This window comes from Pleurodeles waltl, chromosome 10 (assembly GCF_031143425.1).
Source record: "Pleurodeles waltl isolate 20211129_DDA chromosome 10, aPleWal1.hap1.20221129, whole genome shotgun sequence".
Classification (NCBI taxonomy): domain Eukaryota; kingdom Metazoa; phylum Chordata; class Amphibia; order Caudata; family Salamandridae; genus Pleurodeles; species Pleurodeles waltl.
In genome coordinates, this window is record NC_090449.1 from 82806643 (window position 1) to 82820315 (window position 13673).

General features: G+C 41.3%; 1 protein-coding gene across 2 annotated transcripts in view; it reads right to left on the reverse strand.

The window, feature by feature from the left end:
• LOC138261138 (uncharacterized) overlaps positions 1-13673 on the reverse strand; it is a 295522-nt gene that overhangs the window by 205759 nt on the left and 76090 nt on the right. For both annotated transcript variants that reach the window (XM_069209818.1, XM_069209819.1), the window contains exon 4: positions 12164-12257. In XM_069209818.1, coding sequence (XP_069065919.1) covers positions 12164-12257 — 94 coding nt within the window. The remainder of the gene's footprint in view (positions 1-12163; positions 12258-13673) is intronic.

Below are 13673 nucleotides of genomic sequence, written 5' to 3' on the forward strand. Positions count from 1 at the left end.
GAGTGTTGTATCACCCCCCTCGGGAGAGGGGGGGGGGGGGGGATGTTTTGGGGCAACATGTGCAGGTAATTTCTTCCATGGGCCAGACTTTTGATGGATCCAGGCCACTGATGGATCTCAGTCCACGAGTCGCGCTTCCCAAAACAGTAAATGGCCCGAGTGCAAGTCAGAGCTTGAAGCTCTTGACACCGCAACCTCCAGGTGCAGTGGTGCAGCAGGTGCCCTCATCAAATGTGTGTAACATTATGTTACGTTACAAGGATTGACAGCACAGCAGCTGAATGAGTGGTTAGATAGTTTGGACACTCCACAGAATATGCCCATGAGTGAAGAGCAGACTGATCGCGTTAGGTTGAGTACAGAAATAACAGACCTAGTTGAAGGGACAATGGGATTGAATAGGTTGGAATCCCATACAGAAGAAGAGCTGAGCTACTTATGCCCAAGAATTACGAAAGAGGTGGGCAGGATACATCAGAGATTGGCAGACTTAGCAGAAAAGCACAATATTCAAATTGGAAAGACAAAACATTTGAAATGAAGTTACAGGTTAGATTTTGAAGCAAAGGATTTTGAACACATGAGGTCAGCCGGAATGAAGGCACACCCTAAAGAATTATTGCAGATTGCTCAGATATGGGGAGCATTGGAAAAGTGGGAAGGTAAATGGGCAAAGAAGAAGGATAAACTAAAACAAGATTCACAAGAAGGGTCTGAAAGTGTTCAAAAAGAAAATGATCCTGTGAAAATTTTACCAATAAGGGAGATTCCAGGATGGCAGTTTATTCAGGTTCCTTGGCACAGGAGTGATCTTCTGTCATTCACAAATGATTATCCAAAGCCAAGGGAGAAACCGGTTGAATGGTACCAGCTGACAGATAAATTTGTGAAGCTTTCAAAATGTTTGTGGGAGACCTGAATACTTTACTAGAAATAGTGGTTCCAGCTGATTTATGGGTGGAATGCAAAAGAGCTGTAGATTCGCCAATGAGTGAACCACAAAGGGATAGGACTACAGGTGCACCATCTCCTGAAGTGATGAAGCATTATTATAAGGTGATTGAATTCCTAAAGACCAGAAATTCACCTAAAAATATTGATTGGCAGAGAATTGACAGGACAGTGCAGGAGGTAAAGGAGTCGATACATGCGTACTATGAAAGATTGTTAAAAGGGTTCAAGGAATACAGTGGCAAGGAAGCTGTCGAGCCAAAAGACATTTTGCATTTTGTGTTCAGGTTTGTGGAGGGATTGAAACCTGAAATAAGTCAGATGATTAAGAGTCAATTGATTTGCTGGCAAGCGAAGCGGATTGATGAGGTGTTGCAGTATGCAAAATACTGTAGTGATGAGATTGAGTTGAAGCAGAAAAAGCTGAAGGAGAAAGCAATGGTGATGCAGATTAAGGCAGCACAAACAGGAATGCAAGGGACTTTTGTTCAGCAGATACCACAGCAGCAGGGAACTGTCATGTGCCAGCCTCAGATGAGAGGTTGGGGTCATGGAGTCAGTATGAATCGTGGTCCAGATTTGAGTACTTTAGTGGTTCAAAATGATGTGCAAGGGATGAAGAAGATGTTACCGTGTCACCTTTGCGGACACGTGGGACACTGGAAGCAGGAGTGTCTGATGATGGTGCAGGATGGTGTTGTTCAGCAAAGTGGTCATGTCAATACATTTCAAAATGTAAAAGTCCCAAGAATGAGAGGACTTAATCCAAATTTTCAGAATAATGCGAATCAGATGCAGAATTTTCAACCCATGCAGCAGGTGCAAATGGCACGTGCACAGTTGACACAGTTACAACCAGTGCAGTAGAAGGTTCCTGTGGTACCTAGACAGCAAATGCAAATACCTCAAGCCCCGATGGAGCAGCAAGAAGTGGTTTCTCAACAGGTCACGGGTCAAAGACAGAAGTAGTAACACCGTGCACCAATTTCCATTACATAGTGAGAATTAAATAAACGGTGACTGGTTGAGTGATAGTTCGGATGAGGAGCCATGCATGCTTGCAGCGTCCCGAGAGGTAGATGAGAGGGGACCTTTCGTGAAGGGAAAAGCGATGGGTCACAAGGTATCATTTCTGGTGGACACAGGAGCTACGAGTTCCACCGTGAGAAGTGTAGAAGTTCCGAATTTACCTCTTTCAGGGAGAACAATTCAGGTTGAGGGGATAGCAAATAAGCATTTGACAAACCCAATCACGGATCCAGAACAAGTTGAGATTGGCAACTTTCAGGGACTGCATAGTTTGTAGTCTGCAATTCCTTTCCAGTACCCCTACTGGGAAGGGACTTATTATGCACACCTAAACGTTCGATCTCTTGCTCAACTGCGGGGATAGAGATTCAGACAAATAGTGATGATGAAGAAGAACTAACTCCAGAAAGCGAAAATGACAATACCACTGAAGAGTACCCATTGATTGAGCTTTTTCCAATGTTTACAGTAAAAGGAACTTCATTCAGATTTGCAGGGAACAGTACAGGAAAATGTGTGGGATCTAACAGGCAAAGAAGTGGGTTTGATCAAGGGAGTGGAGTCAATTAAGGTTACCTTGAAGCCGAATGTAGTGTATCAGCAGCTTCCACAGTACAATATGCCACAAGATGTCTTGATGAAAGTAGCACAGATAATTGGAGATTTTGTGAAGCAGGGAGTCTTGAAAGAAGTGCTAAGCAGCCCATGTAATTCACCAATGATGGGTTTGAAAAAGCCGTGTTGAAAGGTGCGAATTGTGCAGGATCCGAGAAAAATAAATGACATGGTGGTCAAGTGTTGTCCCGTGGTGCCAAATCCAGCGGTAATAATGTTCCATATTCCATGTGATGCAGAATGGTTTACCGTGGTTGACTTGTCACAAGCTTTCTATTCTGTGTCTCTTCATGAGGATAGTCAGTTTCTCTTTAGTTTCAAATTCCTAGACAGAGTCTACAGCTGGTGCAGGCTTCCTCAAGGGTACACAAGGTCACCATCCTTGTTTAACCAAATCCTGAGAAAGAATCTGGAGTCACTGTAATTGCCATATCAATCGACTCTGGTACAATACATTGATGACTTACTCATTGCCTCCAAAACAAGGGACGCGTGTAAGTACGAGTCGATTGCCCTATTGAATCATTTGGGAAAATGTGGTCAAAGTGTCACCATTGAAATTACAGTACTGTCAGAAGTCTGTGAAATACCTGGGTCACCGAATTAAGACAGGGTCAAGGAGAATTTCCAGAGAAAGGATTACAATGATAATGCAGAGAAGTCCCCCGACTTCACAGAGAGAGGTCAGGATGTTTCTGGGAATGGTAGGCTATTGTCGTCAATGGATTCCAAATTTTGCTGAGATTTCAAAGACATTACAACAATTGACGCATTAGGATGTCACTGTTCTCATAACATTAGACCATGACTAGATGAAAGCACTTACAGAGTTGAGAGATAGAGTTTTTGCAGAGCTCCAGCATTGAGTATGCCTGACTACACAAAGCTATTCACATTGTTTTGTCATGAACGTGATGCTTGTACTTTGTCTTGACACAGGTCCATGGAGGTGCTTTTTGCCCAGTAGCCTAATTTTCACCTACCTTGGACCCAGTTGCAGCAGCCTTACCCGGCTGTTTGTGTGCAGTTGCCACAGTTGGTCAAAGCCTTTCACAATGTGAGGGAGTAGTGAAGGGATATCCCCGGACGGTAATGGTCCCTCACTCAGTTGAGATCTTACTGACAAGGACGAAAACCCAGTATTTGACTGGTGCCAGACTGAATGTATGAGACGAGCATCTTAGGTGCTCCAAATGTAACACTGAAAAGGCATAAAGTGCTGAACCCGGCAACTTTACTTCCAAGCGATACTGTTGAAATTGAAAAGGAAGAAGACATTGAGCATGATTGTCTTGAGGAAACTGAGTTGTGCACAAAACCAAGACCCGACATCAGAGATACTCAATTGGAAGAAAATTATCAAATTGTTTTTGTTGATGGTTCATGTCTCAGAGATGGTACAGGGACATTGAGAGCAGGCTACGCCGTGTGCACAATTACATGTACTTTGAAGCTTCCTGGCTTCAAGGCGTATATTCTGCACAAGTAGCAGAACTGGTTGCTCCTATAGAGCGTGCCATGTAACAGCAAGATTAAGAGTCACTATCTATACAGATAGCCAATATGGATTTGGAATTGTTCATGATTTTGATCAATTGTGGTCGCAAAGAGGTTTCCTAACCTCTACTGGTTCACCAGTGAGAAATGGCAAAAGAATAAAACAATTGTTGTATGCAATACAATTGCCTGAAGAAATTACCATGGTAAAATGCCGTGCACATCTGAAATCACTGATACTTCGTATCAATGGGAAATGGATATGTGGATCAAGATGCAAGGTTTTGCGCATTGAACTGTATATCATTCAAATGGGAACTGATGTCTGAAGAAGACACCACATGTACAAGTTATGCATTAAGGGTGATTGACACAATGGAAGAATTGAAAAATGTGCAGAGTAATGTTGACAAGGAGGAGAAAAGAGGGTGGTTGATGATGAAATGCACGCAGAGACAGGACGCGCTATTGATATCAGAAAAGTGACAAATGGTTCTGCCAAAAAGTTTGTTATCACAAATGGCCAGATATTACCATGGTCAGGCACACATTGGAAGGGATGCCATGGATCGTTTGTTCGAAATCGATTAGTTCAACCCCAAGTTTAGACAAGCCGCAGAAACAGTATGTCATCACAGTGTTATTTGTCAGCAGTTAAATGTGGGAAAAGGGACAGTGGTAAACTTGAGCCACATTGGAAGAGCAGGAGGTCCATTCAGCAGAGCGCAATTGGATTTCATTGAGATGCCTGCGTGTGGAGGTTTGAAATATGTGTTGGTGATTGTGTGCATTTTTAGTCATTGGATTGATGCGTACCCTACAAGAAGGAATGATAGCCTCACAGTAGCGAAGCTATTGCTTAGAGAGTTAATACCACGGTTCGGATTTCCGATCTCTTTAGAATCAGACAGGGGAACGCACTTAAATAACGAGGTGATTGAACTTGTGTGTAGCACTAAACACTGAGCAGAAATTGCATTGTATCTATCGCCCTGAAGCATCAGGACTAGTGGAGCAGATGAATGGTACTCTGAAATCAAGAATTGCCAAGATGTGTGCAGCTACAAATCTGAAATGCACAGATGCATTGCCTTTGGTGTTGATGTCAATGAGAAATACACCCAACAGAAAGACAAGACTGTCGCCCCACAATATTCTCATGGGGAGGGCAATCAGATTACCAGCAGTTCCTGCCAATGCACTTGTCAATATCACAGATGATATGATGTTGAACTACTGCAAGGGTCTGGCTGATGTGGTACGCTCTCTCTCTCTCTCTCTCAGCAGCTGGAGCCCGCCACACTGCCATCAATTCACGATCCTGGGCACAACCTGAGAGCTGGCGATTGGGTTGTTGTCCGCAAGCATGTGCGCAAGACGTGTTTAGAGCCTCGCTGGCGGGGACCCTAGCAGGTGATCCTGACAACCACGACAGCTGTAAAGTGTGCAGGACTTCCGAACTGGATTCACGTGAGTCACACGAAGAAAGTGACATGTCCACTGGATCATTAAGATGCATTGTTGAGAGCACCAACACGTGGCAGCACCTGAACCAGAAAAGGAACAAAGAGAGCCTGAAATTGATCAAGGGATTGTGGAAGATGGTTCAATTACCCCGGTAAGAGACAAGAGTGAAGAATTACAGGAGGGTGCTGGAGAATCAATCTCGAGGAGAGCCTAGCTCAGTAGGGGTTCTCCCAGAAGCAGACGGTTCCCAGAAACAAACTGAGCAAGTGCCAGACCAAGAATGGGAAGGGGGGGTGGGGTAGTGGAGATGGATCAAAGTCAAAGTGATTTAACTCCTCCTAAGCCTTTTGCAGGTCTATAGAAAAAGAAAAGGAGAAAGTTCCATCCTGAGAAAAATATTGACAGAAGGTTCGAGGAAGGGAGATAATTGGCCTGAGTCACGAGTAGAGAAAAGAAAGGAAATGTTCGTAAATGAAACAATAGAGGAAGAAGTAGATACCACGAGAAAAGAAGAATTAAGTGAAGGAGAGTTAAGTGGTGACGGAAAGTTGAAAAGAAAGAGAATAGTAAGTCGAATATACTCGGGTCCTGAATGGGTATACGCAGCTACAAACGAATGGCAGCACAAGTTTATGTCTTTTTGCTTTCATAGAGAGGTTCAGAGTCAATATTTTGATGTAACCGGAAGGTGATAAAGAAGCTGAACTGTTGAACCAATCCGAAAACCTTTTGAGAAAAGAGACTGTTGAAATATAACTGGAAAATACATTGATAACCTGATTTGACATTGAAAACCGGATGTGATAAGCTGCTAAATCGATATTGACAAGGATAAGGGTTCCTGGATGCGAAACTGAACCGTTGAAAGAATATTTTTTATTTTTCGCTGCATTTTTCTAAGTCACTTCTGCTTTCTGATTCTTTAGATATCATGGCTTAGTTCAATAATCAAGTTAGGAATGCTAAGCACTGTAAATATTCGAGCTTTGGATTGGCAATTATGTGTGGAATTTTGTTTATTGTAGTGATGGTGGGAATGTCTGTTCTTGATACGAGAGGAGACATCCATACTACTGTTTTTGAAACTACTACACTAACAGCTTTGGAGAAGTTTAAGTCATATGAGAAATATTTGCATGATTATACGAATGCTCAAGCAGAACTTTCTTCTAATGTCTTCTATCGATTGTTGAGTGAGTATGTTTAGACGATAGATGCAAAGGATTGTCTCGTGTGTACGCAACTTTCTTCCCCGGTAGAGGAAGGAGTTACGTACCACAGTCTTCCACTAACCAACGGGGTAAGTTGTAGTCTGCTACTAACAAAGTTCTATGATCAAGAGTATATACAGTATTTTTACTCTAATTACGATGTAGTGTTTTCTTTTGTTCCTATCATTAGGTACCCGAGTAGAGTAGCTAAGGATCATGATATAGTATTGGTTAGAGGATTCTTTGAGCCTACATTAACGTTTGGAACGGCATATGCACAGAAGAACAATCTTACATGTTTGCTTACACCTTTAGAGAAAATCTTTTTAGGGCATACTGACGATAGGAGAAAAGCATTAAAGGAGAAATTAGAAAAAGGCTTAGAGAAAAGGACTTACAAGAATTGCTATGCTTACACCGCCATTAAGACGCAAGTGAAATTAGCTTTAGATGCATTACATGTGAGGAAGCTTTGTATATATAGGCCAAAGTCGAGCTCTGACACTTTATTTGTGGGAACGAGTGAATGTAGGCATGTTTTTCTGTTTCAGAGTAAATGGACTTTTATGTTGAATGGTGTGGACTTAATGCTTATTACTGTCTTCCAAGAGGATGGTATGGGACATGTTATTTGGGAATAGTGTTCCCAAAGATTACCAGATAGAGGACTTGAAAAAGTTTCCGAAATTGACTGAATTACATCTTCTGCGATAGTGGGAGATCTATTTGGTGCAGTGATTCCTTCATTAGGAGTCATCCTGAATTCGATCAAGATTCGAAAGTTGTCTACTATTGTGGATAACATGCTAACAAATTTTACAGGGGTAATACTCCTGACAGACACTGAATTGGCTGCGCTTAGAACTATGACTCTTCAAAATCGTATTGTTTTAGACATCCTTCTAGCGAAGGACGGCGGAGTCTGTAAAATGATTAACTCTAGGCATTGTTGTTTGTATATCCTTAACAGTATCAAGGAGATAAGAGACTTACTTACTAACCTGACTAACTCAAGTAGTAATTTGAAGGAATTGAAGGAACCAGGTGTATGGGAAAAAGTAGGGAAAGGATTTGCTTCGGTGGGGAATTGGCTTAGTAACATTTGCAATGGGGTATTATTAAAAATCATACAGGGAATATTGATTGTAATTGCTTGCATATTAGGAATATGGGGATTATGTAAATTGTGCTAAAAGATTAAATTGAGAAGGTAAAAAAATAATCAGAGGAAGGAAGGTAGGGAAGATTTAAGAAGGCAAAATGCTGAAGAAACTGAGCTGTGAAACCGTTGGTGGTAAAAGTAGTGTGATGACATATTTAGTCATCAGAGGAGGGATCGTTATCGCAAATGTCTTAATTAGGAATTATTAATGAATGTTTATGCATTTTGAATAACGAAAAATGCAGAAAATGACTAATGTAGAAAATAATGTGCACGTTTTAAATTGCGACCTCGGAGAGTGGTCGCCAAGATTCACCACAAATTATATTAAAGGAACTACTAACATATGTGAAATATTGAAAATGTATTAGAATAACGTAGTAGTATGTCATATTGAGATACAACTTATGTTTTGAATTATATTGTAGAGCTTAACTTAGCCAAAGTCGTGGCCTAGTTTCACCAGACCTCGTGCAGAAGCTCAATATTAGCGTTCAATGAAAAGATGCTGACAAATCCGACGAACCGTAAACTGCTCATTGTCTAATAAAATGTGCTCAGCAGGAACCTTTGCATGAACAGACGGACAGGAGATGATGGTACTAAAATGTAACAAGCAGTATGCAAATTGCTCAGAGCATACTTTCCCAGGACTCTAACAATAGAGACACTGACTGGAGAAGAAGATGCAACATTTTCGATACCTCACGAGCCGGATGAGGAGGACATTCTACAGTGAACCAATCAACAATCTGAGAACTGTGTAATATTAGAATTCAGAGATTTGAATTACGAAATTTATTGGTTAGAGTAAAGTCGTGTGATTAATTGACCAATTAGGAATTGGGGGATAGACTGGGTGACTTTGATATAATGCCGTGACAAAGAGGGGAAAAAGTCAGAGGAGATGAGATGGATGGAGAGAGATGTCAAGGCGATTCGAGATCCGGTCATTGGGCTCATGCTCTTGAGAGCCTGATTTGATGCTGATCGATTGATGACCCGAGGACGAAGACTGACTTGTTGCTGATCCATATCGAGGATAGGTAGATATGACAATGTGACTGAATTAACTTTTGTGCCTTTTCTTTCTAGGTACCAACTGCGCTGTTTAAATAAGTTCTCTCTTAGCTAGATGTTTTACAAATTCATGTTCTAAACTGTTTTCGCATGAAGTCCCACATGCTAATGGTAATCTGGGTTAAGTGAGGTTCCTACCCTATGACATTGACAAACACAGAGAGAAAAATGATTGACAAACTGATTTGCTGAACTCTGCTACTTATGTTGACTTATTCATTCCTGATTATATTGTTGACTTATGCTACTCCTTTAGAATGTACTCTGATGCAAGTTTTGATTAGGCTATGTTTTTGCCGCCTTTTAATGAATTAATACGGATTTGTTGGCTCGAATAAAATTTGAACTAATTTTCATGAGTGAGTTGTGGTTATTCATGACTGGAGGGTCATGGGGTGTTATGGTTTTGATTCATTGCTGATGATGACTAATGTTTATTGAGTTACGTATTAATCATTAGTGTGACTGCCATTAGCCTAGCTAGGATACTCCCTGCGAATCAAAAGGTTTATCGACCTATACGCGTCCCCTTGAAAGTTTACTTACGTACTAGGCGCGCTAACACTACTGAAGATATTAAGGGGAAACGCCTTAAAGTTTTTGTCTTAACACAGGGGTTAAACTGTTCTTTACTAGCTCTGAATTAATATTAATTTTCTTCCTAATATATGAAGGCTACCTGAGGTCTTAGGGTCTGTAATAAGCACCAGCTTCAATAACGCAGACAAAGCTGTGATATGGACACAGACCCCCTTCAACTGCGAAGTAAATGTCTTGATAAGTGTCAGGCGGAGCTGGCCATCTGATGTATCTTTACTAGAACCAATACAACTTAGGGACATGAAACAGTATTCACTGACATCCAGAAAACATCTGGATCGAGGTAGGAAGTCAGCATGATGGCAAACTCCGAGAATCGTTAAGAGTAAAGGAAGGCTTGAAAATACACCCCAAGGTCCAGTTACTCCTGATTAACGGAGTCAGACCTGTTGGCCCAGAAGTCAACATTTTCAGGGGGCACAGTGTATAGACAGGGAGAGTGTAACCTACGAGCAATTTCTCACATGACAACTTGTTGCTCTAGAAGAGCTCTTCTTCAATCCCTCCCCACTACACCTAACCTCTCACATAACTTCCACCACCACCCCTTGCTCAGAGGCCATGATGGAGCAGGAGACTTTAATGTGAGTAATGCAGTGTCTAATCCAACACGTCCAGCGCAAATTAAAAAAAAAAAAAAACATTTATCAACACTCCTCCAGGCAGTCAACTGAAGAGGAGACTTCTGTTTAGAGCTAGTGCCTCATCTGCCTGTAATGCTTGTGTCTTTTTTAGTGGGAAAGAGGACTGGTCTGAGTGCAAGTAACAGGAAGACCTTTTCCATTTTCCACAGCAACAAGGTAACCTGCTTTTTTTGCCATGGCAGCCTTCTCTTTGTCAATTATCATTGGCCAAAGGCAGATTTAGTCTCAACCATGAAGGAGAAGGAAGAAAGGTCAGCAGCTGCACAGGACCGATAGGAGGCGAATACTGCAGAGGTTGCCCCGGAAAGAGTGTGGCTCTAATCCCTACTGCAGCTCACAAGAAACTGGTCCACCAAACTCACGTTCCAAGATGGATAGATAGAAGGCACATTGAAACGCATGATGCAAGTCCAAAGCAAGACCGGTCCTATTCCACGGTGTAAAAACAGCTCAAGATACCAACACCGAGCTGAAGATAAAACTCAGGGTTGCAACAGATAAACTGGAGCAGTAAAGGAAGAGGCCTGTATGCCACACTTGTGCTGCAGTCTCTAGAGTTCTCACTTTGAAGGCAATTAGTATTTGGTCTCTTCAAGGATTGACCTCTCCCATCCAGTGGGTTGCAAAATATATGATTTTGGAATGAGACCCAAAAATCTGCTATTTTAATGGTTGAATTAACATCCTTGAGCATGAATAATCAAACTATATCATATGTGTTATCCAGGTTTTTATTACTCTTCTGTTGAACACCCAACAAATGCTTCACTCAAGCTACTATATACCAAATATCTTTCACAAGCGTGTCTGGTTTACATACAGCTCTAAGGCGATCAGCTCAAGGCAACTTTATTGACAAAGCTGTAATTATGGTAAACACTCATCCTTCAGATGTCCACACTATGGTAACTGTCCCCGACATTTGGTATCCCAGAGCCTGCGGAACTGTATCCTTGAGAAAGCGCTTCGGAATACTGTTCCCAGAGCAAAAACAAGTCACTGTTCATCAGAAGACACTGTAGAGCAGTGCCAGCTCAGTCCTCTAAGGGCTTTCAGTTGCTAAGTGCTAGACACCTTTTCTCTGGATCTTGATGAAAAGATCTGGTGGAAACAAGTGGTCAAGTAGCAGGGAAACATAATCATGCAATGGAGTGGTTTATACTCTCTAAGGCTATTGAAACCAGTTTGTTTGGTCCAGCAGAGGTAATTCCCTATGCATGTGTGTGGGAGTAGATAGTGAGGTGGAAGAAACACCTGGACAGACGTGTGGAATGGTTTCAAATGTTAAAATCCTATGTCTTCTGTGAGATAGGGTCACTCCATTTTGTACGCCTGCTAAAGGGACCTTATGAAGATGGAAGGCAGCAGAGCACACGTTTGCACAAGATACTGGTCCAAAACAGGAGAGGTAGAGTATGGGGGTCAGCTCCTGCAAATGTGAAGTAAATAATATGCTGGGATTGTACACCATAAGCCACCAATGGCAAAGGAAGAGGAGACAATGTGAAAAGCAACAAATATCTAAAGACGTACCATATGATTCACGCTAAAGGCGGAGAAACAGAGGTGCAGAATTACCACTCGCGCCTAGTGAGTCAATACTGAACAGATTACAAAGCATTTTCTGGTATTAATGCTAAGTTGTGCTGTACAAGTAGATTGCAACTGGGAGCAAGTCATGATGTAGAAATGTTTAAACTGTATATTAGGACGAAGACACCAATATACTATGCTTAATCAAATTGCTGGTCATTGTAAGATTAGTATGATAAACCAGACTGTTTATGGTAGGTTAAAAAATAATACAAAAAGAGAGAGAGATCTTACAATATATTTAACTAATTAACTATTATCACACGATCAATAGTTACTCAAACTATATGTACTGCCTTAACAGAAACACTTACCTGCAAAGCTGGTTTATCACAGAGGTAGCAGTAGCACTGATCACACACATTAGCATTGTTCTCAAGCGGAGCACTTGTGTCATGTTCTGTCCTCCTATTGAAATTTACGAGATGTTATTAGCATCTACTACAGTTAAAATAAAGAATTTTTCCAACTTCATTTTTTTCTATAAGTTATTGGTCAACGGTAAACATCTGTGTCCCTTATTTGCCATACTAGGTATACTGTAAGGGTAACCATATAACTTTAAAAAGCTTTCCAACCAGCAGGATCCCCACTAAAGAGCTCTGGGGCCACAATTTCATGTAAAGTTCTTGCTTCTGAACCTGGAATTACAAAGGCAACAAATCAAAGACCTGTGCCAAGGCTCAAACTAGTATGGAGACAATGTTGCTTACATGATATTCATCTTATCTTTGGTCACATGCTGTTAGAAGAAAATATCACTGATCTGAAGATGTATCTCTTATACAAGTAACTCCCCACTGGATGGGCGTCACCAAGGAATGTCATGTTAGATGTTGGATATTTACCTGTTAATGTCCTGACTTGGCCAAAGAGAGCATGACAGACAGCTAAAGTGAAGACAAGGTGCTACAAGCACTGTGAGAGGAGTAGACTTGAAAATAAATCCTCAGTAGCAGTGATGAAGGCACACTGCGACCTGGAAATGCAAACCAGAACCGGTTCTGCCTTCTGGATAAGTTGTAAGGGCAATAAGTACAAAACAGCAAAACCAGAAAAAAGGAAAGTAAGGGAAAAGTGGGTCCAAGAACATTCCATATTAAAAAGCAGGGCTTGATTTATTTAAAATTATGCTGCCAAACTATATCCCCGAAATTTCATTAAAAAGTTCCCATCACACAAATCTATGTAATGTTTTTGTATGCAAGTGCACAACCCATAAACACATAATGCATAATCATTTCCTTCTGGAGTTGAGAAACCCCTCTCTTCCATAGCCAAGACCCTCTACACCACTTCTTTGCACAGCATACTTAAATCTTGTATTCTCTTATCGACTAGATCCAATTATATTTCTATTTTACCTTCAATCTCAGTTTGTTCAGTTTTTTATTTCTTGCACCTCTTTAATAAAGAGTGAAGCAGTGACAGCATCTTACTGTGAGACAAAGCGGAATCATGTAGCGGGCAACCTCTATATTGTATAATTTGCTCTCTCTCTTTGGCAAGGACACCAGCAGTCTAATTTTGACTGAATTCCATACTTATACAGGTGTCATAAGCTGGATGTTATTAGACATAGTAGGTGGATGCAACCCTCTCTTATTTGCTCATTCCACAACTAGTTCCAGCCCTTGCCCTATATGGCACTTAAATCCTGATGGCCCCATTAATTTGCTGCCACTACCTGCCACCCTCAGCCAAATACATTTACATGACTAGAATCTCTTACCACCTTTAAGCATAGAAAAAGAGAATCAGAGTCTTTGGGGCAATGGGGGCACATGCACAGACCGGTCACGAAGAAAGCTTATGACTTTGTGT